The following is a 22,380-nucleotide window of genomic DNA, read 5'->3' on the forward strand; positions in this document are numbered from 1 at the left end:
CATGCTTTATATTGTGGAGATGATGCTTGAAGTGGAGACCGGAGGTTTAACCAGAAAGTTCAGGTGGTTCTGAAGTGGGGATCTGAATCATTTGTTTCCCCTAGTTCAGAAGTATAGTTGGCTAGCTAGCTAGCTAGCTCACACAAGATTTGGTTCCAGGTTCTGAGATGAATAGTTTGGTTCTGATAATTAAAGTGCTGTTTTTGTTTACAGTTGGAACTAATTGGACAGAGTCTTTTTGATTATGTCCACCCGAAGGACATTAGTAAAGTGAAAGAGCAGCTGTCAGCCTCAGGATTATACCCTTGTGAACGGCTCATAGATGCCAAAAGTAAGTCTGCAAAGACTTTATTTAAATGTATCTGTTGCTGGGATTTTCATATCTATTTCTCTCTGTGTTCTGTTTTGTTTGTGTCTTGTTGAGATGCAGTTAAAGCTATGTCACCACTATACCGGTATTACTTTAAAGAAAGTTGCAGCTTTTATCTCGGTTCTATTAGCACAGGGGAAAGAGCAGAGAGCCTGGGTTCTGTTTGTTGTTGCTTTACTGGTTTCCACTTTGCCCTCGTTCTCTTTTGAGGTCACAGTCACTTTCTTTTTATGTTCTGTCTTCAATGTGTTTTTTAATATTGTAAATATAATATGATGTTGTTGGATCATAGGCTCTCCCGGTTTTTAGCAGGGTTACAGGTGCAGGAGCTTCCTGTGGGAGCAGTTCAACTGTGTACAGGGGCACGGCGCTCCTTCTTCTGCCGCATGAAGCACAGCAGAACAGTTATGAAGACAGAAGACAAAACCATCCAGCCCAGCAGCTCCAAGAAAAAGGGTGAGAGAGCCATGCAGAGACACCTTCACTAAATACATCGTAAGAACAGAGCGAAACGTGGTGGTCATCAACCCAGAAGTACAATTTATTTTTCTTGATTCCACCTCACTGAGGTTAGACCTGATAGGGCCTTGATTGGAATTGCATGTAGGGGTTAAGTGTAAACACAAGTTTTATGTACACTGTCTCCCCCTGTAGAGTCTCAACGATACTGCACTGTCCATTGCACTGGTTACATGCAGAGTTGGCCCTCCACCCAGCTGGATGCTGAGAGCGACAACAACGAGTCCTCCCATCTGTCCTGCCTGGTTGCTGTGTGTCGCGTTCACCCTAACAATGCCTGTCAGCCCTCACGAGAGGTCAAGGTCAAACCCACCCAGTTTGTCACTCGCTTTGCAATTGACGGCAAGTTCATCTTCGTAGACCAACAGTAAGTTGTGCCTCTTATCCCCTCCTCAAACCTTTTTGCGATTTTCGCTCATTATTAAATATTCTTGGCAAGTGTTGGCATAATTTTGAACCTATACTGTTCATAAAGGGGCATTGTGGGCATAGCCTTCACGTGGTGAAAAACACTGAGAGGGAAATAAAACTGAATCTATACCCTGTGAAAGTAACCGCCCCTTTCGATTTACTTCTGGATCAAGTCCGCTAATCTTTTCAACAGGCTTACCAATTATATAATCAAATCCGTAATATATACAGTATATACAGTTATTTGTTTTTACTGAGTTTTTGCACTTAAGACCATTGCACTACATTTTTGCCCATTGAAGACAAGACCAAAAAAAGGCTACAAAAGTTTTTAAAAACTACAAGGCTGAGGGGCAGTCACTTCCTGGTAACTTTCATAGAGTATTGTTCTCAGAGTTTTGTTCAGATTCTCTTTCAGCTGAGTTGAGTATGTTTTGATACATACTGTAATGTTAGCCAAGGCTAAGTTAAATTGGCCTTGGTTAACATTACAGTTATACCCTGGGTAACCCAACCTGTGCTTGTATTAACAGCGAAAGAAAGAAACAAATAAAGAGAAAAGCAATGACGTTGGTTAAGGCAGGCCTGGCAGGCAGTCATCTTGGATAGGGTTTGCCATGGCACCCCCTACCCATACCACAGTGGCTGTAAGTGTAATGGGGTTACCCCAAGTTTTCCAGCAACTGGTCTGAATGCATTCCAAATGAGACAATATAGCCCTTGAAGAGATGACTGTACTGATTATTTCAAGAGATGGCAACAGTACAATACTAATACTATTGGTTTGAAATACAGATTATAAATTGAAAAATGTTTACTTGGAACATTGTGTTGGAAATATAATTTTTTATATAGTAAGCATGTCAAGATAAAGACCTTCTAACTTATCAATTGTCAAATAGGCAGCTCCATTTCACAACAGGAGCCCTTTCACATATGTGGATTTGTTATTGTGACCCAGGCTGTCCTAAAATGTAACACTGGTGGTGAGATCTTCTGACCAACAGCAGAGAGTGCATTGAAGGCGTCAGTCCTGTTTGATTTACAGTTGAAGTCTGAAGTTTACATACACCTTAGCCAACTACATTTAAACTTAGTTTCACAATTCCTGACATTTAATCCTATTAAAAATTCCCTGTCTTAGGTCATGTCACGAACGTCGTTGTAAGCATCGGACCAAAATGCAGCGTTGTTTGGGTTCATCATCTTCTATTATGGGAACCGGCACAAAAAACAATAAAGAGCAAAGAAACTAACGTGCAGCTTTGTTGTGCTCAAAGGCAACAATACAAAAACAAGATCCCACAACAAACAGGTGGGAAAAGGCTGCCTAAATATGATCCCCAATCAGAGACAACAATAGACCGCTGCCTCTGATTGGGAACCATACCAGGCCGGCACACATTGTACCGGAACGATAACACGCTCCTCAAAGCAAGTGTGGAGAGCTGGCACAGGACGTACTGGGCTGTGGAGGCGACCTGGAGACCTGGTGTGTGGAGCCGGCACAGATGGTACCGGACAGATGACACACTCCTCAGGACAAATACGGGGAGCTGACACAGGTTGCACGGCTAACATGCTCCTCAGGGCGACTGTCTTGCCTCTCCAGCCAAACCAACAGCTCTTCCGCTTCATTCTCTTCACATTTCGCCAACCACTCCTCGAAGGTCTCTATCTCACCCCTCCGTTCATTTTCTCTCAATCTCTCCATCGCTTCCTCCATGGTCTCTGACTCACCCCTCAGTGTCGACGACCACCCCGTGTACCCCACCCTAAAAAAATTTTGGAGGCTGCTGCTTGGGCCTACGTCGTGGCCACGTACCCCAGTGTCGTCGCTGTCCCTCCTTCGCTGCTTCCGCCTGCTTCCATGGCAGGCTTTTGTCTCCTGCCATTACTTCGTCCCAAGTCCAGGATGTCCTCCACTCCTGGCTTTCCTCCCAGGCCAGGATCCCTGCTCCTCCTGGGCACGCTGCTTGGTCCGTGGGTGGTGGGATCTTCTGTCACGAACGTCATTGTTAACATCGGACCAAAATGCAGCGTGGTTTGGGTTCATCATCTTTTATTATGAGAACCGGCACAAGAAACAATAAAGAGAAAAGAAACTAATGTGCAACTTTGTCGTGCTCAAGGCAACAATACAAAAACAAGATCCCACAACAAACAGGTGGGAAAAGGCTGCCTAAATATGATCCCCAATCAGAGACAACAATAGACAGCTGCCTCTGATTGGGAACCATACCAGGCCAACATAGAAATAACAAAACTAGAATGCCCACCCTAGTCACACCCCGACCTAACCCAAAATAGAGAATAAAGGATCTCTAAGGTCAGGGCGTGACAGGTCAGTTAGGATCACCATTTTATTTTAAGAATGTGAAATGTCAGAATAATAGTAGAGAATGATTTATTTCAGCTTTTATTTCTTTCATCACATTCTCAGTGGGTCAGAAGTTTACATACACTCAATTAGTATTTGGTAGCATTGCCTTTTAAATTGGTTAGCTTGGGTCAAATGTTTCAGGTGGCCTTCCACAAGCTTCACACAATAAGTTGGGTGAATTTTGGCCCATTCCTCCTGACAGAGCAAGTGTAACTGAGTCAAGTTTGTAGGCTTCCTTGCTCGCACACGCTTTTTCAGTTCTGCCCACAAATGTTCTATGGGATTGAGGTCAGGGCTTTGTGATGGCTACTCCAAGACCTTGACTTTGTTGTCCTTAAGCCGTTTTGCCACAACTTTGGAAGTATGCTTGTGGCCATTGTCCATTTGGAAGACCCATTTGCGACCAAGCTTTAACTTCCTGACTGATGTCTTGAGATGTTGCTTCAATATATCCACGTGCACCAGTCCCACCTGCAGCAAAACACCCCCACAACATGATGCTGCCACCCCCGTGATTCACGGTTGAGATGGTGTTCTTCGGCTTGCAAGCCTCCCCCTTTTCCTCCAAACATAACGATGGTCATTATAGCCAAGCAGTTCTATTTTTGTTTCATCAGACCAGAGGACATTTCTCCAAAAAGTATGATCTTTGTCCCCATGTGTAGTTGCAACCCGTAATCTTGCTTTTTTTATGGTGGTTTTGGAGCAGTGGCTTCTTCCTTGCTGAGCGGCCTTTCAGGTTATGTCGATATAGGACTCGTTTTACTGTGGATATAGTCACTTTTGTACCTGTTTCTTCTAGCATCTTCACAAGGTCTTTTGCTGCTGTTCTGGGATTGATTTGCACTTTTCGTACCAAACTACGTTCATCTCTAGGAGACAGAACGTGTCTCCTTCCTGAGCGGTATGACTGCTGCGTGGTCCCATGGTGTTTATACTTGCGTACTATTGTTTGTACAGATGAATGTGGTACCTTCAGGCGTTTGGGAATTTCTCCCAAGGATGAACCAGACTTGTGGAGGTCTACAATTTTTTTTCTAAGCTGTTTAAAGTCTTCTGACCCACTGGGATTGTGATACAGTGAATTACAAGTGAAATAATCTGTCTGTAAACAATTGTTGGAAAAATGACTTGTCATGCACAAAGTAGATGTCCTAACCGACTTGCCAAAAGTATAGTTTGTTAACAAGGAATGTGTGGAGTGGTTGAAAAATTAGTTTTAATGACTCCAACCTAAGTGTATGGTAACTTCCGACTTCAACTTTATGTTTACAGTATAATTCATATTATCTGTAAGTGATTTTATTTGTGTTACTTTTGAGTGAAATCCTTTCTACTTTGGCATTTGATCCCAATTCAGAGACCAAGAACCAAGCTCACTTTACTGTGGTCGAATGTTTGACAATCATTCCATTTACTCTTTTCCATAGAAACAGAAAGGCTGCATCATGTACATTGATGGTTATAGTTAGCATTTATTGTGCCTTTCTGAAATGATGTACATAGTTAGAGCTGGTAAGTGGACAAAAGATATCAACCTGGGACTGTCGTAGGTTTAGAAAGAATAACAGCCTCCTTGTCTCTGTCCTTCAGAGCCACTACTGTTCTGGGATACTTGCCACAGGAACTACTCGGGACGTCTTGTTATGAGTACTTCCACCAGGACGACCTGCAACACCTCGCAGAGACACATAGGAAAGGTAATGGAGAATAGTTTGGTTGTCTTTTGTATCTACGTATGGGTGAGAACCATATGTTCTCCAGATGTGCAGGGTGCTCAAACAGATATGAATTATATTTTGGTTGCACTTTATTTCGGGTTACAGAAAATGACCAGGTTCTTACCATTGTCGCATGGTAAAATGGTAATTACACCATAATACCCTGTGCATTACTTGTTTTTTATTGGGGGTGGGGGGTGACTCAAGCACATTTCAGTGATAGAGGTGCTGTTTTGTGTCTCAACAGTTCTCCGCAGTAAAGAGAAGATTGAGACCAGCTGCTACAAGTTCAAAACAAAACTTGGCTCCTTCGTCATGCTTCAAAGTCAGTGGTTTAGTTTTATAAACACGTGGACCAAAGAAGTGGAGTTTATTGTGTCAACAAACCTAGTTTTGTAAGTGCGTTTTCACATTAGGTCTAGATTGTGGGTTGGCCTCCCGGGTGGCGCAGTGGTTGCTGTGCCACCAGGGACTCTGGGTTCGCGCCCAGGCTCTGTCGTAACCGGCCGCAACCGGGAGGTCCGTGGGGCGACGCACAATTGGCCTAGCGTCGTCCGGGTTAGGGAGGGTTTGGCCGGTAGGGATATCCTTGTCTCATCGCGCACCAGCGACTCCTGTGGCGGGCCGGGCGCAGTGCGTGCTAACCAAGGTTGCCAGGTGCACGGTGTTTCCTCCGACACATTGGTGCGGCTGGCTTCCGGGTTGGATGCGCGCTGTGTTAAGAAGCAGTGCGGCTTGGTTGGGTTGTGTATCGGAGGACAGGAGTTGTAGCGATGAGACAAGATAGTAGCTACAAAAAGATAGTAGCTACAATTGGATACCACGAAATTGGGGAGAAAAAGGGGTAAAATTCAATAACAAAAAAAATAGATTGTGGGTTGAATAATCTACAATGATATTCAGTAAAAATACATTTAATTTAATTATCTACTTCGAATCAAGACACAATTTCAGTCAAAATAGTCCCATTTTGGACCCAAAATGTAGCTGCTGTTCGAGAGTCCCCAGCGTTGTACTAATGACATCATACAAGGGATGTACAATGATTTGTCGTCTGTTCCCTCTCCACACACAGGGGACCTGGTCACACAGAAACTGAACAGCCGAGCTGCTCCGAGATGTTGGACGGTAAGGAAAGGAATATTCGTCCTGGTCATTCTGGATATAGTTTGGGTGTTTTTGACCGACCTCAGCTCACTGTCCTGATCCCTCCCTCTGTTACAGAAGAGAGAAAACGTACTATCCTTATCCCTGGCATCTCCAGTGGCATGGCCACTATGATCTACGCTGGCAGCATAGGGACCCAGATAGCAAATGAGCTCTTGGACTCCAACAGGTTTGTTGCATGTATTATGGCATTGTAATCCAAGATGGCGTAGCAGTCAGACGTATTTGTCCTTCGTCTTGTCGTGTCCCATGTATATATATTTTTCTTCGCATATCTTTTTATATTTTTCGAAACCCTTACTTCAAAATACTCTCCTGCAACCTGCCTCACCCAATGTGGTGTGGACCTGCTTTTTCTCTAACGTATTTTTCTTTGCCTCTTACTGGAATCTCTCCAACATAAACTAGCCAGCTAACTAGCCAGCTGACGGACATCAGCTAACCTTTGTACAACGCGATTCAACCAGAGCATACCGGACCTATTTTTTCTCTCCATGTCCCCGGATTCCTATCGCAAGCTCTGAAGCTTCTCACCTTCCGACCTTCGCAGCTAACATCACCTGAATGCTAGCTGTCTAGAGCACAACGGACTGTTGGCTTACGAGGCCCATTGAATACATTTGATGGGCTAGCGGTCATCAGCTACCTTTATCCCGGACAACTCTCGCCAGTCTGTACAGTGTTACTCAAACCAGAGCTAGTCGGATGTATTCTTCTCGATATCTCCGGATTCCTACCGCAAGCTCTGAACCAATTTTTAACATTTTTATTATGATTTTTTTTTCCCACCTGGAATTATAGCAGCTAACGACCCCTGAACGCACAGCCGCTAATCTGCGGCCTGCTAGCTATCTTAAGCACATTGGACTGCTGACTTAAGAGGCCCTTCGGACATATTTCTTCGGCCACTATACATATTTTGCCAATTGGCCTGGTTTACCACACGGCCCTGCTGATACGTCCGCTGATGTAACTGCACGAGGGGGGCACAACAGACTTCCCTCCGTCGCGTCATCCCTCTAAGGCCTTTCTGTTAGCCTGCTAGCCCCGTGCCGCTAGCTGCTTGAAGCCACGCACTGGACTTGTATGATCACCGGGCTACGCATGCCTTTCCCTAACGTCACCATGCCGTGTCGATTGCTGTTCTGGTTTGTAACTATTGTTTTATTTCACTGTAGAGCCTCTAGCACTGCTCAACACGCCTCGGCTAACAATTTAGTTCCATCCCCCACACACGCAGTGACATCACCTGGTTTAAATGCTATTTCTAGAGACAATATCTCTTTCATTACCACTATATGCACAGGTTTACCACCACTGTATTCACATCCTACTATACCTTTATCTGTACATTATGCCTTGAATATATTCTACCTTGCCCAGAAATCTTCTCCTTTTACTCTCTGTTCTGAATGTACTAGGCGTCCAGTTCTGTTAGCCTTTAGCCGTACCCTTATTCTACTCCTCCTCTGTTCCTCCGGTGATGTAGAGGTTAATCCAGGCCCTACAGTGTCTACCTCCACTCCCATCCCCCAGGCTCTCTCATTTGTTGACTTCTGCAACCGTAAAAGCCTTGGTTTCAAGCATGTTAACATTAGAAGCCTCCTACCCAAGTTTGTTTTATTCACTGCCCTAGCACACTCCACCAATCCGGATGTCCTAGCCGTGTCTGAATGCTGGCTTAGGAAGACCACCAAAAACCTTGACATTTCCATTCCTAACTATAACATTTTCCGACAAGATAGAACTGCCAAAGGGGGCGGTGTTGCAATTTACTGCAAAGATAACCTGCAGAGTTCTGTCTTACTATCCAGGTCTGTACTCAAACAATTTGAGCTTCTACTTCTATAAATTAACCTTTCCAGAAACAAGTCTCTCACCGTTGCCGCTTGCTATAGACCACCCTCTGCCCCCAGCTGTGGCCTCGACACCATATGTGATTTGAATCTTCTGAGCTCGTGCTGCTAGGTGACCTAAACTGGGACATGCTTAACACCCCGGCCATCCTACAATCTAAGCTTGATGCCCTCAATCTCACACAATTTATTAATGAACCTACCAGATATAACCCCAAATCCGTAAACACGGGCACACTCATAATATCATCCTAACTAACTCACCCTCCAAATACACCTCTGCTGTTTTCAACCAAGATCTCAGCGATCACTGCCTCATTGCCTGCATCCGTAATGGGTCTGCGAGCAAACGACCACCCCTCATCACTGTCAAACGCTCCCTAAAACACTTCTGCGAGCAAGCCTTTCTAATCGACCTGGCCGGGGTATCCTGGAAGGACATTGACCTCATCCCGACAGTAGAGGATGCCTGGTTATTCTTTAAAAGTGCCTTCCTCACCATCTTAAATAAGCATGCCCCATTCAAAAAATGTAGAACCAGGAATAGATAGAGCCCTTGGTTCACTCCAGACCTGTCTGCCCTTGACCAGCACAAAAACATCCTGTGGCGTTCTGCATTAGCATCGAATAGTGATATGCAACTTTTCAGGGAAGTTAGGAACCAATATACACAGGCAGTTAGGAAAGCTAAGGCTAACTGTTTTAAACAGAAATTTGCATCCTGCAGTACAAACTCAAAGTTCTGGGACACGGTAAAGTCCATGGAGAATAAAAGCACCTCATCCCAGCTACCCACTGCTCTGAGGCTAGGAAACACTGTTACAACTGACAAATCCACCATAATTGAGAATTTCAATAAGCATTTCTCTACGGCTGGCCATGCTTTCCACCTGGCTACCCCTACCCCGGTCAACTGCCCGGCACCCTTCACAGCAACCCGCCCAAGCCCCCACCATTTCTCCTTCACCCATATCCAGATAGCTGATGTTCTGAAACAGCTGCAAAATCTGGACCCCTACAAATCAGCCGGGCTAGACAATCTGGACCCTCTCTTTCTTAAATTATCTGCCAAAATTGTTGCAACCCCTATTACTAGCCTGTTCGACCTCTCTTTTGTATCGTCTGAGATTCCCAAAGATCGGAAAGCTGCCGCGGTCATCCCCCTCTTCAAAGGGGAAGACATGGCCAAGGCTTTCGACTCTGTCAATCACCACATTCTTATTGGCAGACTCAACAGCCTTGGTTTCTCAAATGATTGCCTCGCCTGGTTCACCAACTACTACTCCGATAGAGCTCAGTGTGTCAAATCGGAGGGCCTGTTGTCCGGACCTCTTGCAGTCTCTATGGGGGTGCCACAGGGTTCAATTCTCGGGCCGACTCTCTTCTACGTATACATCAATGATGTCGCTCTTGCTGCTGGCGATTCTCTAATCCACCTCTACGCAGATGACACCATTCTGTATACTTCTGGCCCTTCTTTGGACACTGTGTTAACTAACCTCCAGACGAGCTTCAATGCCATACAACTCTCCTTCCGTCACCTCCAACTGCTCTTAAACGCAAATAAAACTAAATGCATGCTATTCAACCGATCATTGCCCGCACCTGCCCGCCCATCCAGCATCACTACTCTGGACGGCTCTGACTTAGAATAGGTGGATAACTACAAATACCTAGGTGTCTGGCTAGACTGTAAACTCTCCTTCCAGACTCACATTAAGCATCTCCAATCCAAAATTAAATCTAGAATCGGCTTCCTATTTCGCAAAAAGCTTCCTTCACTCATGCTGCCAAACATACCCTCGTAAAACTGACCATCCTACCCGATCCTTGACTTCGGCGATGTCATCTATAAAATAGCCTCCAACACTCTACTCAGCAAACTGGATGTAGTTTATCACAGTGCCATCCGTTTTGTCACCAAAGCCCCATATACTACCCACCACAGTGACTTGTACACTCTCGTTGGCTGGCCCTCGCTTCATACTCGTCGCCAAACCCACTGGCTACAGGTTATCTACAAGTCTCTGCTAGGTAAAGCCCCGCCCTATTTCAGCTCGCTGGTCACCATAGCAGCACCCACTCGTAGCACACGTTCCAGCAGGTATATCTCACTGGTCACCCCCAAAGCCAATTCCTCCTTTGGTCGCCTTTCCTTCTAGTTCTCTGCTGCCACTGACTGGAACGAACTGCAAAAATCACTGAAGCTGGAGATTCCCATCTCCCTCACTAGCTTTAAGAACCAGTGGAAGCTCTGACCAGCTGTCAGAGCAGCTCACAGATCACTGCACCTGTACATAGCCCATCTGTATACAGCCCATCTATCTACCTCATTCCCATACCGTATTTATTTATTTTGCTCCTTTTGTACCACAGTATCTCTACTTGCACATCCATCTTTTGCACATCTACCATTCCAGTGTTTAATTGCCATATTGTAATTACTTCGCCACCATGGCCTATTTATTGCCTTAACTCCCTTATTTGACCTTATTTGCACTCACTGTATATAGACTTTGTTTTCTTTTTTCTACTCTAATATTGACTGTATGTTTTGTTCATTTCATGTGTAACTCTGTGTTGTTGTATGTGTCAAACTGCTATGCTTTATCTTGGCCAGGTCGCAGTTGCAAATGAGAACTTGTTCTCAACTAGCTTACCTGGTTAAATAAAGGTGAAATTAATAAATAAATAAAATAAAATATTTTTCAATAGCATTGTTTTTACAGAGCTTTCTGGTACTTGTACAGTCAGCTTACATCGTTTTTTGTTTTATTGGCTCCTGAACATTGTTACATTTGTTCGGCTTTCTTCCACCGCCAAAATGTCTCTGTTGCATAGACAATGTCTCTGTGTCTGTGCAGGGTCAATTTTTCTCCATCGAGTGGAACCTCCAGTCCCTTCTGTCCATCTCAGGACAGGTCTCCAATGGTCTCCTCTCATGCCAACGTGAGTCGCAAAACCTAACGTCCCTTCTCATCCTACATTGTCTTTAGGGCCCTAGGCAGTAGTTGCATGTTGACAAAAAAAAAACTATTTTCATTACAGCATAAAGGGAGAGAGTATGGTGTTTTTTACATGCAGGTCACAACCATAACCCATTAGATACTCCCTATGAACATATGCCTTGCATAGACTACAAACTTTTAAACTGGTTGTAATATTTTGATGTACTTTAACTTATCAATAACCAGGGTAAATATTACCCCTCTTAATAGGTGCGCTTGAATTGTTTTGTGAATGGAACTTTGTATCAAAAAATCTATAGAGCAAAGATGTTCTGTATTATTATGTACCCACTTGTCCTCTTGCAGATGCCAAATGAGGAGGTGACTGACTCCGATACAGTGAGCAAGTCTGGATCAGAGTCTGCTTCAAAGGGGGCCACATACGCTGGCAGCAACACACATATAGACACAGGTAGTTACCATTCAAAATCCTATACAAAGTCATTTTTTATTAAAAACATTTATTTCGCCTTTATTTAACCAGATAGGCCAGTTGAGAACAAGTTCTCATTTACAACTGCGACCTGGCCAATATAAAGAAAAGAAGTGCAACACAAACAACACAGAGTTACACACGGGATAAACAAATGTACAGTCAATAACACAATAGAACAATCTATATACAGTGTGTGCAAATGTAGTAATACTAGGGAGGTAAGGCAATAAATAGGCCATAGTGGTGAAATAATTACAATTTAGCAATTAAACACTGGAGTGATAGTGCAGAATATGAATGTGCAAGTAGAGATCCTGGGGTGCAAAGGAGCACAAAAATGAATAACAATATGGGGATGAGGTAGTTGGGTGGGCTATTTACAGATGGGCTGTGTACAGGTGCAGTGATCGGTAAGATGCTCTGACAGCTGATGCTTAAAGTTAGTGAGGGAGATATAGACTCTAGCTTCAGTGATTTTTGCAATTCATTCCAGTCATTGGCAGCAGAGAACTGTAAGGAAAGGCGGCCAAAGGAGGAGCTTTGTGGAGGACCAGTGAAAAATACTTGCTGGAGCGCGTGCTACTGGTGGGTGCTGCTATGGTGACCAGTGAGCTGAGATAAGGCGGGCTTTACCTAGCAAAAACTTAGATGACCTGGAGCCAGTCGGTTTGGCGACGAATATGAAGTGAGGGCCAGCCAACGAGAACATACAGGTCGCAGTGGTGGGTGGTATATGGGGCTTTGGTGACAAAACGGATGGCACTGTGATAGACTACATCCAATTTGCTGAGTAGAGTGTTGGAGGCTATTTTGTAAATGACATCGCCGAAGTCAAGGATATGTAGGATAGTCAGTTTTACGAGGGTATGTTTGGCAGCATGAGTGAAGGATGCTTTGTTATGAAATAGGAAGCTGATTCTAGATTTAATTTTGGATTGGAGATGCTTAATGTGAGTCTGGAAGGAGAGTTTACAGTCTAACATTGATCAGTGATCGGTTGAAGAGCATACATGTAGTTTTGCTTGCATTTTAGAGCAGTTGGAGGCCATGGAAGGAGTGTTGTATGGCATTGAAGCTCATCTGGAGGTTTGTTAACACAGTGTCCAAAGAAGGGCCAGAAGTATACAGAATGGTGTCGTCTGCATAGAGGTGGATCAGCGAATCACCAGCAGCAAGAGCGACATCATTGATGAATACAGAGAAAAGAGTCGGCCCTAGAATTGAACCCTATGGCACTCCCATAGAGACTGCCAGAGGTCCGGACAACAGGCCCTCCGATTGCATTACAAGTCATTTTTCCAACAATTGTTTACAGACGGATTATTTCACTTATAATTCACTGTATCACAATTAAAGTGGGTCAGAAGTTTACATACACCAAGTTCACTGTGCCTTTAAACAGCTTGGAAAATTCCAGAAAATTATGGCTTTAGAAACTTCTTATATGCTAATTGACATAATTTGAGTCAATTGGAGGTGTACCTGTGGATGTATTTCAAGGCCCATCTTCAAACTCAGTGCCTCTTTGCTTGACATCATGGGAAAATCTAAAGAAATCAGCCAAGACCTCCGAAAAAAATGATGGACCTCCACAAGTCTGGTTCATCCTTGGGAGCAATTTCCAAAGGCCTGAAGGAAGCACGTTCATCTGTACAGACAATAGTACGCAAGTATAAACACCATGGGACCACGCAGCCGCTATACCGCTCAGGAAGGAGACGCGTTCTGTCTCCTAGAGATGAATGTACTTTGGTACGAAAAGTGCAAATCAATCCCAGAACATCAGCAAAAGACCTTGTGAAGATGCTGGAGGAAATAATCTATATCCACAGTAAAACGAGTCCTATATCGACATAACCTGAAAGGCCGCTCAGCAAGGAAGAAGCCACTGCTCCAAAATCGCCATAAAAAAGCCAGACTACGGTTTGCAACTGCACATGGGGACAAAGATCATACTTTTTGGAGAAATGTTCTCTGGTCTGATGAAACAAAAATATAACTGTTTGGCCGCAATGACTGTCGTTATGTTTGGAGGAAAAAGGGGGAGGCTTGCAAGCCGAAGAACACCACCCCAACTGTGAAACACGGGGTGGCAGCATCATGTTTTTGGGGTGCTTTGCTGCAGGAGGGACTGGTGAACTTCATAAAATAGAGGGCATCCTGAGGGAGGAAAATTATGTGGATATATTGAAGCAACATCTCAAGATATCAGTCTGGTAGTTAAAGCTTGGTTGCAAATGGGTTTTCCAAATGGACAATGACCCCAAGCATACTTCCAAAGTTGTGGCAAAATGGCTTAAGGACAACAAAGGCAAGGTATTGGAGTGGTCATCACAAAGCCCTGACCTCAATCCTATAGAAAATGTGTGGGCAGAACTGAAAAAGCGTGTGTAAGCAAGGAGGCCTACAAACCTGACTCAGTTACACCATCTCTGTCAATCGGAATGGGCCAAAATTCACCCAATTTATTGTGGGAAGCTTGTGGTAGGCTACCTGAAACGTTTTACCAAAGTTAACCAATTTAAAGGCAATGCTACCAAATACTAATTGAGTGTATGCAAACTTCTGACACTGGGAATGTGATGAAAGAAATAAAAGCTGAAAGAAATCATTCTCTCTTCTATTATACTGACGTTTCACATTCTTAAAATGAAGTTGTTATCCTAACTGACCTAAGACAGGGAATATTTACGAGGATTAAATGTCAGGAATTGTGAAAAACTGAGTTGAAATATATTCAAATCAAGTCAAATCAAAGTTTATTTGTCACGTGCACCGAATACAACAGGTGAAATGCTTACTTACAGGCTCTAACCAATGGTGTGGAAAAAAGGTGTGTGTGTGTGTGTAGGTAAGTAAAGAAATAAAACAATAGTAAAAATACATTTGAAAAAAGAGTAGCAAGGCTATATACAGACACCTGTTAGTCAGGCTTATTGAGGTAGTATGTACATGTAGGTATCGTTAAAGTGACAATGCATATATGGTGAACAGAGAGTAGCAGAAGCGTAAAAAGAGGGGTTGGCGGGTGGTGGGTGGGACACAATGCAGATAGCCCAGTTAGCCAATGTGCGGGAGCACTGGTTGGTCGGGCCAATTTAGGTAGTATGTACATGAATGTATAGTTAAAGTGACTATGCATATAAGATAAACAGAGAGTAGGAGCAGCGTAAAATAGGGGGTGGGGGGGTTACACAATGCAAATAGTCCGGGTAACCATTTGATTACCTGTTCAGGAGTCTTATGGCTTGGCAGTAAGAACTGTTGAGATTTTTTTTCTTCTTTTTTCCTACACTTGGCACTAGTGTGGCGCTTGCCATGCGGTAGTAGAGAGAACAGTCTATGACTGGGGTGGCTGGGGTCTTTGACAGTTTTTAGGGCCTTCCTCTGACACCGCCTGGTGTAGAGGTCCTGGATGGCAGGCAGCTTTAACCCGGTGATGTACTGGGCCGTACACACTACCCTCTGAAGTGCCTTGCGGTCGGAGGCCGAGCAATTGCCGTACCAGGCAGTGACGCAACCGGTCAGGATGCTCTCGATGTTGCAGCTGTAGAACCTTTTGAGGATCTTTGGACCCATGCCAAATCTTTTTAGTTTCCTGAGGGGGAATAGGCTTTGTCGTGCCCTCTTCACGACTGTCTTGGTATGTTTGGACCAATCTAGTTTGTTGTTGATGTGGACACCAAGGAATTTGAAGATCTCACCCTGCTCCACTACAGCCCTGTCGATGAGAATGGGCATGTGCTCGGTGTTCCTTTTCCTGTAATCCACAATCATCTCCTTAGTCTTGGTTACGTTGAGGGATAGGTTGTTATTCTGGCACCACCCAGCCAGGTCTCTGACCTCCTCCCTATAGGCTGTCTCGTCGTTGTCGGTGATCACTGTTGTGTCGTCAGCAAACTTAATGATGGTATTGGAGTTGTGCCTAGCCATGCAGTCGTGGGTGAACAGGGAGTACAGGAGGGGACTGAGCATGCACCCCTGGGGAGCTCCAATGTTGAGGATCAGCGTGGCAGATGTGTTGCTACCTACTATCATCACCTGGGGGGTGGCCTGTCAGGAAGTCCAGGATCCAGTTGCAGAGGGAGGTGTTTAGTCACAGGTTCCTTAGCTTGGTGATGAGCTTTGAGGGCACTATGGTGTTGAACGCTGAACTGTAGTCAACGGGCAGCATTCTCACATAGGTGTTCCTTTGTCCAGGTGGGAAAGGGCATTGTGGAGTGCAATAGAGATTGCATCATCTGTGGATCTGTTTGCGCGGTATGCAAATTGGAGTGGGTCTAGGGTTTCTGGGATAATGGTGTTGATGTGAGCCATTACCAGCCTTTCAAAGCACTTCATGGCTACGGACGTGAGTGCTACGGGTCTGTAGTCATTTAGGCAGGTTGCCTTTGTGTTCTTGGGCAGAGGGACTATGGTGGTCTGTTTGAAGCATGTTGGTATTACAGACTCAATCAGGGACATGTTGAAAATGTCAGTGAAGACACCTGTCAGTTGGTCAGCACATGCCCGGAGCACATGTCCTGGTAATCCGTCTAGCCTCGCAACCTTGTGTATGTTGACCTGTTTAAAGGTCTTACTCACGTCGGCTACGGAAAGCGTGATCACACAGTCGTCCGGAACAGCTGATGCTCTCATGTATGCCTCCGTGTTACTTGCCTCGAAGCGAGCATACAAGTGATTTTGCTCATCTGGTAGGCTCGTATCACTGGGCAGCTTGCGGCTGTGCTTCGCTTTGTAGTCTGTAATAGTTTGCAAGCCCTGCCACATCCGACGAGCGTCGGAGCTGGTGTAGTATGATTCAATCTTAGCCCTGTATTGACGCTTTGCCTGTTTGATGGTTCGGCGCAGAGCATAGCGGGATTTCTTGTAAGCTTCTGGGTTAGAGTCCCGCACCTTGAAAGTGGCAGCTCTACCCTTTAGCTCAGTACGAATGTTCCCTGTAATCCATGGCTTCTGGTTGGGGTATGTATGTACAGTCACTGTGGGCACGACGTCCTCAATGCACTTTTTGATAAAGCCAGTGACTGATGTGGTGTATTCCTCAATGTCATCGGAAGAATCCCGGAACATGTTCCAGTCTGTGATAGCAAAGCAGTCCTGTAGTTTAGCATCTGCTTCATCTGACCATTTTTTTATAGACCGTGCTTCCTGCTTTTAATTTTAGCTTGTAAGCCGGAATCAGGATGATAGAGTTGTGGTCGGATTTACCAAATGGAAGGCGAGGGAGAGCTTTGTACGCATCTCTGTGTGTGGAGTACAGGTGATCTAGAATTTGTTTTCCCTCTGGTTGCACATTTAACATGTTGATAGTGATTTTGTAGAACTGATTTAAGTTTCCCTGCATTAAAGTCTCCGGCAACCAGGATCGCCGCCTCTGGGTGAGTGGTTTCCTGTTGGCTTATTTCCTTATAGAGCTGACTGAGTGCGGTCTTAGTGCCAGCATCTGTCTGTGGTGGTAAATAAACAGCCACGAAAAGTATAGCTGAGAACTCTCTAGGCAAGTAGTGTGGCCTGCAGTTTATCTACCTCAGGTGAGCAAAATCTAGAGACTTCCTTAGATTTATTGCACCAGCTGTTGTTTACAAATATGCACAGACCCCCCGTCCGTCCGTCCGTCCGTCTTACCGGAGTGTGCTGTTCTATCCTGCTGGTGCAGCGTGTATCCCGCTAGCTGAATATCCATGTCGTCATTCAGCCACGATTCCGTGAAGCATAGGATATTACAGTTTTTGATGTCCCGTTGGTAGGATATTCATGATCGTACCTCGTCTAGTTTGTCCAATGATTGCATATTGGCGAGTAATATTGACGGTAATGGCAGCTTTCCTAGTTGTCTTCTGCGGGTCCGGACGAGGCATCCGGCTCTTCGTCCTCTACGTCTTTTCCTTTTGCGAATAATTGGGATGTCTGCCCTGTGGGGTGTTTGGAGAATATCGTGTGAGTCCCGCTTGTTGTTGTTGTTGAAGAAATCTTTGTCTAATCTGAGGTGAGTGATTGCTGTCCTGATATCCAGAAGCTCTTTTCTTCCGTAAGATACGGTTGCAGAAACATTACGTACAAAATCATTTACAAATATCGCGAAAAAAACCCACATAATAGCACAATTGGTTAGGAGACCGTAAAACGGCGGCCATCTCCTCCGGCGCCATTTGGCTTATTTGGCTAAGGTGTATGTAAACTTCCATCTTCAACTGTATGACTAACATAACTGTGTATTGGTTGATTTTGATGACAGCCCATTCTCCCCCAGGAGAGAGCTCCCAGATGAAATTGGACAGCATGGTGGGACCAGGCCTCGGTATCCTGAGCAACGACGAGGCTGCGATGGCCGTCATCATGAGCCTGCTGCAGACTGATGCCAACCTGGGGGACGCAGTAGACTTTGACAACATGCACTGGTCTCACTAGCAGAGATTCAAATGCCATGAATTCAGGAGAAGATTTAAGATTTGAAAAATGCTATTTATTCCTATCTACATTACTTCATTTATTTATTTAAGCATTTTCAAAGAGGATTTCTACCAATTCCTGAATTGGGATTTCAATTCACTTCCAGAATTGAAATGGAATTGACCCCCAACTCCATCAGTCCTTAACTCTGTAGTTTATGGTTAGACAAACTCCATCCAGGGACTATTTTCATGTGCTCCGCTACCAATGAAACAGATTTATGTGCTTCTGAGGAACTTCTACAGCTCTCTGTTTAAGTTTCAGCAAGAGAAATCCAGCCTGAGCTAAGATCAGCAAACTCTTTGGTGGCTTGCACAGCTGGCTCAATTGGTGGGGATTTTTTTTATCAATGTTTCAATGTAACTGAATGTGTACTAAAACCACCCGAGTTTGCCTATATCTGAGGGGTCACAGATCGATACCAGTTCGGTAATCTTGGGGTTCCCGCAGGTTTGAAAGTGATCAACCCAAATTCCAAGGGAGTGGACAAAGGCATAGGTTAATCAATTACAAAGTATATTAACTCTGAACACTGATCACTTGTGTGAATAACTTGAAATGAAACATTACAACTGTGTCTTCACTCAAATTGTCATTGTCTGTTATTACAAAGTGAAATTGTATATTGTTCTTTTTGCTCTTGCGTTGTAGGCGTCTGTGTAGATGAATCAATATTGCTGCCATGTCTATTGTAAAGACAGCGGCATACCTTTTTCTGAAGTCACTCAGAAGTAGAGCTGCTTCTTTTGAAATGTTTTCATTTACACTGAAACAGAACACCCTGAAGATGCACCTGCAGAGATGTGATGCAGGCTAAACGCTCGGAAACACTTTTGTATTTTGTGAAAAGCATTTACACATTTATTATGCAACGTTGGCGTTCTTAGCAATAGCGTGTGCTTTTCCTATCCTAGAGGAACACAATGGAAATAAGCTCTCAGGCTTTATTATGTTTTGTCCTCAAATGGTTTTAAGTATCTGGTCTTCAACTTTTTAATGATCAAATAAAATAAAATACTCACTGCCCGTCACCACAACCAGCGTTCAGCGCTCACGTTAATTCTTTACCACTACATCCCTGTTCATCTGAGCTTATACAAACACATCCTAGTTTGTTTGAAATGTGTCGGTGTGAAACAATCCAGTCAAGGAAAACAATGCTTGCAAACAACCTTTTGAAACCTTGCTTCAGCAAACTATTGTGAAAGCCTCTTTAGTCCCAGAACCAATCTCAATACCGTGTCTGCTTTTACTATGAACAGAGCATTACTTTCTGTGTGAAGTTTGCACATCTTCCAAATACTTAAAATCCAAGTGCATGAAAAGAAACAGAAAAGTCTCTGTTGCTGGGATCCAATCTAAACGCAGTGTACATTTTATTCTGCAATTGTGATTGCCACTTGAGGGACAAAAAGGTGAAATATCAGTGAATCCATAAAGACTTGAATTGCAATGATGTGTGCACTCCTGCAGTGTTGATTGTTGTTGAACTTTTTGGGTGAGGGAAGATCATGGCTTCATGTGCAAAGAATCAAGTAATCTGGCACAGAAAAGCCAATTAATTGGCTGCATGTCAAACGTTGATATTCTTTGGCTCTGACCAATGTATCCACGCAATGCAATTAAACATTAAAAACAAATCTGAACCAATTAACAAAGTTTAATATGAAATGTTTTTATCTTGAAAGTTTGTAAATGTCATTTATAGGCATGACTTAAATATAGAAAATCTGAAAACAGCATTTCAACTGAGATGAAATATAAAAAAATATGTATGTGAATATAATAGTTATCAAGAGTAATTGTCGTTAGGAGTACTATGGTCCTTACACTACCCTCTTCCTTTAGAAAGTGAGTCCCTCTGCTTAAGTCCCTTGTGCTCGTACTGATGGGAAATCATTTTTATGACCTCTCAGCAGCGCTATCCCACTTCTGACACCCAATGTAGTTAATTCAGGGGGTACTGACCAAGATTTGATCCCGGTCCCTGTGACTGTCAGTTCAACACCTTAGCCAATAGTGTATGTGTGTGCCACCTAAATTATGTCTTCCATAGAGATGCATATGTGTTGACTTAACAGACAATTTAAAAATAATTGGCTCAGTGGGTAGAGCATGGTGCTTGCAACACCAGGATTGTGGGTTTGATTCCCGGGGCCACCCATACCTAAAACATATGCAAGACTAAGACGCTTTGTGTCTTAAAAAAGTGTTTGCTAAATGGCATATATTATACACTGCTCAAAAAAATAAAGGGAACACTTAAACAACACAATGTAACTCCAAGTCAATCACACTTCTGTGAAATCAAACTGTCCACTTAGGAAGCAATACTGATTGACAATAAATTTCACATGCTGTTGTGCAAATGGAATAGACAACAGGTGAAAATTATAGGCAATTAGCAAGACACCCCCAATAAAGGAGTGGTTCTGCAGGTGGGGACCACAGACCACTTCTCAGTTCCTATGCTTCCTGGCTGATGTTTTGGTCACTTTTGAATGCTGGCGGTGCTTGCTTTCACTCTAGTGGTAGCATGAGACGGAGTATACAACCCACACAAGTGGCTCAGGTAGTGCAGCTCATCCAGGATGGCACATCAATGCGAGATGTGGCAAGAAGGTTTGCTGTGTCTGTCAGCGTAGTGTCCAGAGCATGGAGGCGCTACCAGGAGACAGGCCAGTACATCAGGACACGTGGAGGAGGCCGTAGGAAGGCAACAACCCAGCAGCAGGGCCGCTACCTCCGCTTTTGTGCAAGGAGTAGCACTGCCAGAGCCCTGCAAAATGACCTCCAGCAGCCCACAAATGTGCATGTGTCTGCTCAAACGGTCAGAAACAGACTCCATGAGGGTGGTATGAGGGTCTGACGTCCACAGGTGGGGATTGTGCTTACAGCACAATACCGTGCAGGACGTTTGGCATTTGCCAGAGAACACCAAGATTGGCAAATTCGCCACTGGCGCCCTGTGCTCTTCACAGATGAAAGCAGGTTCACACTGAGCATATGTGACAGACGTGACAGTCTGGAGACACCATGGAGAACGTTCTGCTGCCTGCAACATCCTCCAGCATGACCGGTTTGGCGGTGGGTCAGTCATGGTCTTTGGGGGGCCGCACAGCCCTCCATGTGCTCGCCAGAGGTAGCCTGACTGCCATTAGGTACCGAGATGAGATCCTCAGACCCCTTGTGAGACCATATGCTGGTGTGGTTGGCCCTGGGTTGCTCCTACTGTAAGACAATTCTAGACCTTATGTGGCTGGAGTGTGTCAGCAGTTCCTGCAAGAGGAAGGCATTGATGCTATGGACTGGCCCGCCCGTTCCCCAGACCTGAATCCAATTGAGCACATCTGGGACATCATGTCTCGCTCCATCCACCAACGCCACGTTGCACCACAGATTGTCCAGGAGTTGGCGGATGCTTTAGTCCAGGTCTGGGAGGAGATCCCTCAGGAGACCATCTGCCACCTCATCAGGAGCATGCCCAGGCATTGTAGGGAGGTCATACAGGCACGTGGAGGCCACACACTACTGAGCCTCATTTTGACTTGTTTTAAGGACATTACATCAAGGTTGGATCAGCCTGTAGTGTGGTTTTCCACTTTGATTTTGAGTGTGACTCCAAATCCAGACCTCCATGGGTTGATAAATTTGATTTCCATTGATCATTATTGTGTGATTTTGTTGTCAGCACATTCAACTTTGTAAAGAAAAAAGTATTTAATATGAATATTTCATTCATTCAGAGGATGTGTTATTTCAGTGTTCCCTTTATTTTTTTGAGCAGTGTATTACTTTTGACCAGTCAGAGGTGTGAGGCAGGTATTTCCTAAACTAAATCAGAGGGCAATTTCCATGGTCCAAGTAGAGTGGAATTTTTGTGTTATTATTTGGCTTAACTTACGGTAAACTATTTCCTTGTTCGAGTAACACAGCATTTCTCAGTGTCATAGTCTCTGAGCAAAGTTGAGGCTGTATCTCGCTAAGAGGGGTAAGCATTCCCACTTCCTATTTTTAGGATCCTATTAAATCAGATGTAGTTGCTGACTTACTTTG

General features: G+C 44.3%; 1 protein-coding gene across 1 annotated transcript in view; it reads left to right on the forward strand.

Moving 5' to 3' along the window:
* The window catches only part of LOC109896588 (aryl hydrocarbon receptor nuclear translocator-like protein 2), a 30,026-nt gene extending 10,058 nt beyond the window's left edge, over window positions 1–19,968 (forward strand). The window contains exons 8-17 of the mRNA XM_031798035.1: window positions 214–331; window positions 680–826; window positions 1,025–1,256; window positions 5,277–5,383; window positions 5,652–5,799; window positions 6,480–6,532; window positions 6,629–6,740; window positions 11,292–11,376; window positions 11,742–11,847; window positions 18,110–19,968. Coding sequence (XP_031653895.1) covers window positions 214–331; window positions 680–826; window positions 1,025–1,256; window positions 5,277–5,383; window positions 5,652–5,799; window positions 6,480–6,532; window positions 6,629–6,740; window positions 11,292–11,376; window positions 11,742–11,847; window positions 18,110–18,282 — 1,281 coding nt within the window. The 3' untranslated portion in view covers window positions 18,283–19,968. The remainder of the gene's footprint in view (window positions 1–213; window positions 332–679; window positions 827–1,024; window positions 1,257–5,276; window positions 5,384–5,651; window positions 5,800–6,479; window positions 6,533–6,628; window positions 6,741–11,291; window positions 11,377–11,741; window positions 11,848–18,109) is intronic.
* Window positions 19,969–22,380: the final 2,412 nt, after the last annotated feature.

Source organism: Oncorhynchus kisutch, linkage group LG19 (genome assembly GCF_002021735.2).
Source record: "Oncorhynchus kisutch isolate 150728-3 linkage group LG19, Okis_V2, whole genome shotgun sequence".
In the NCBI taxonomy this organism is placed as follows: Eukaryota; Metazoa; Chordata; class Actinopteri; order Salmoniformes; family Salmonidae; genus Oncorhynchus; species Oncorhynchus kisutch.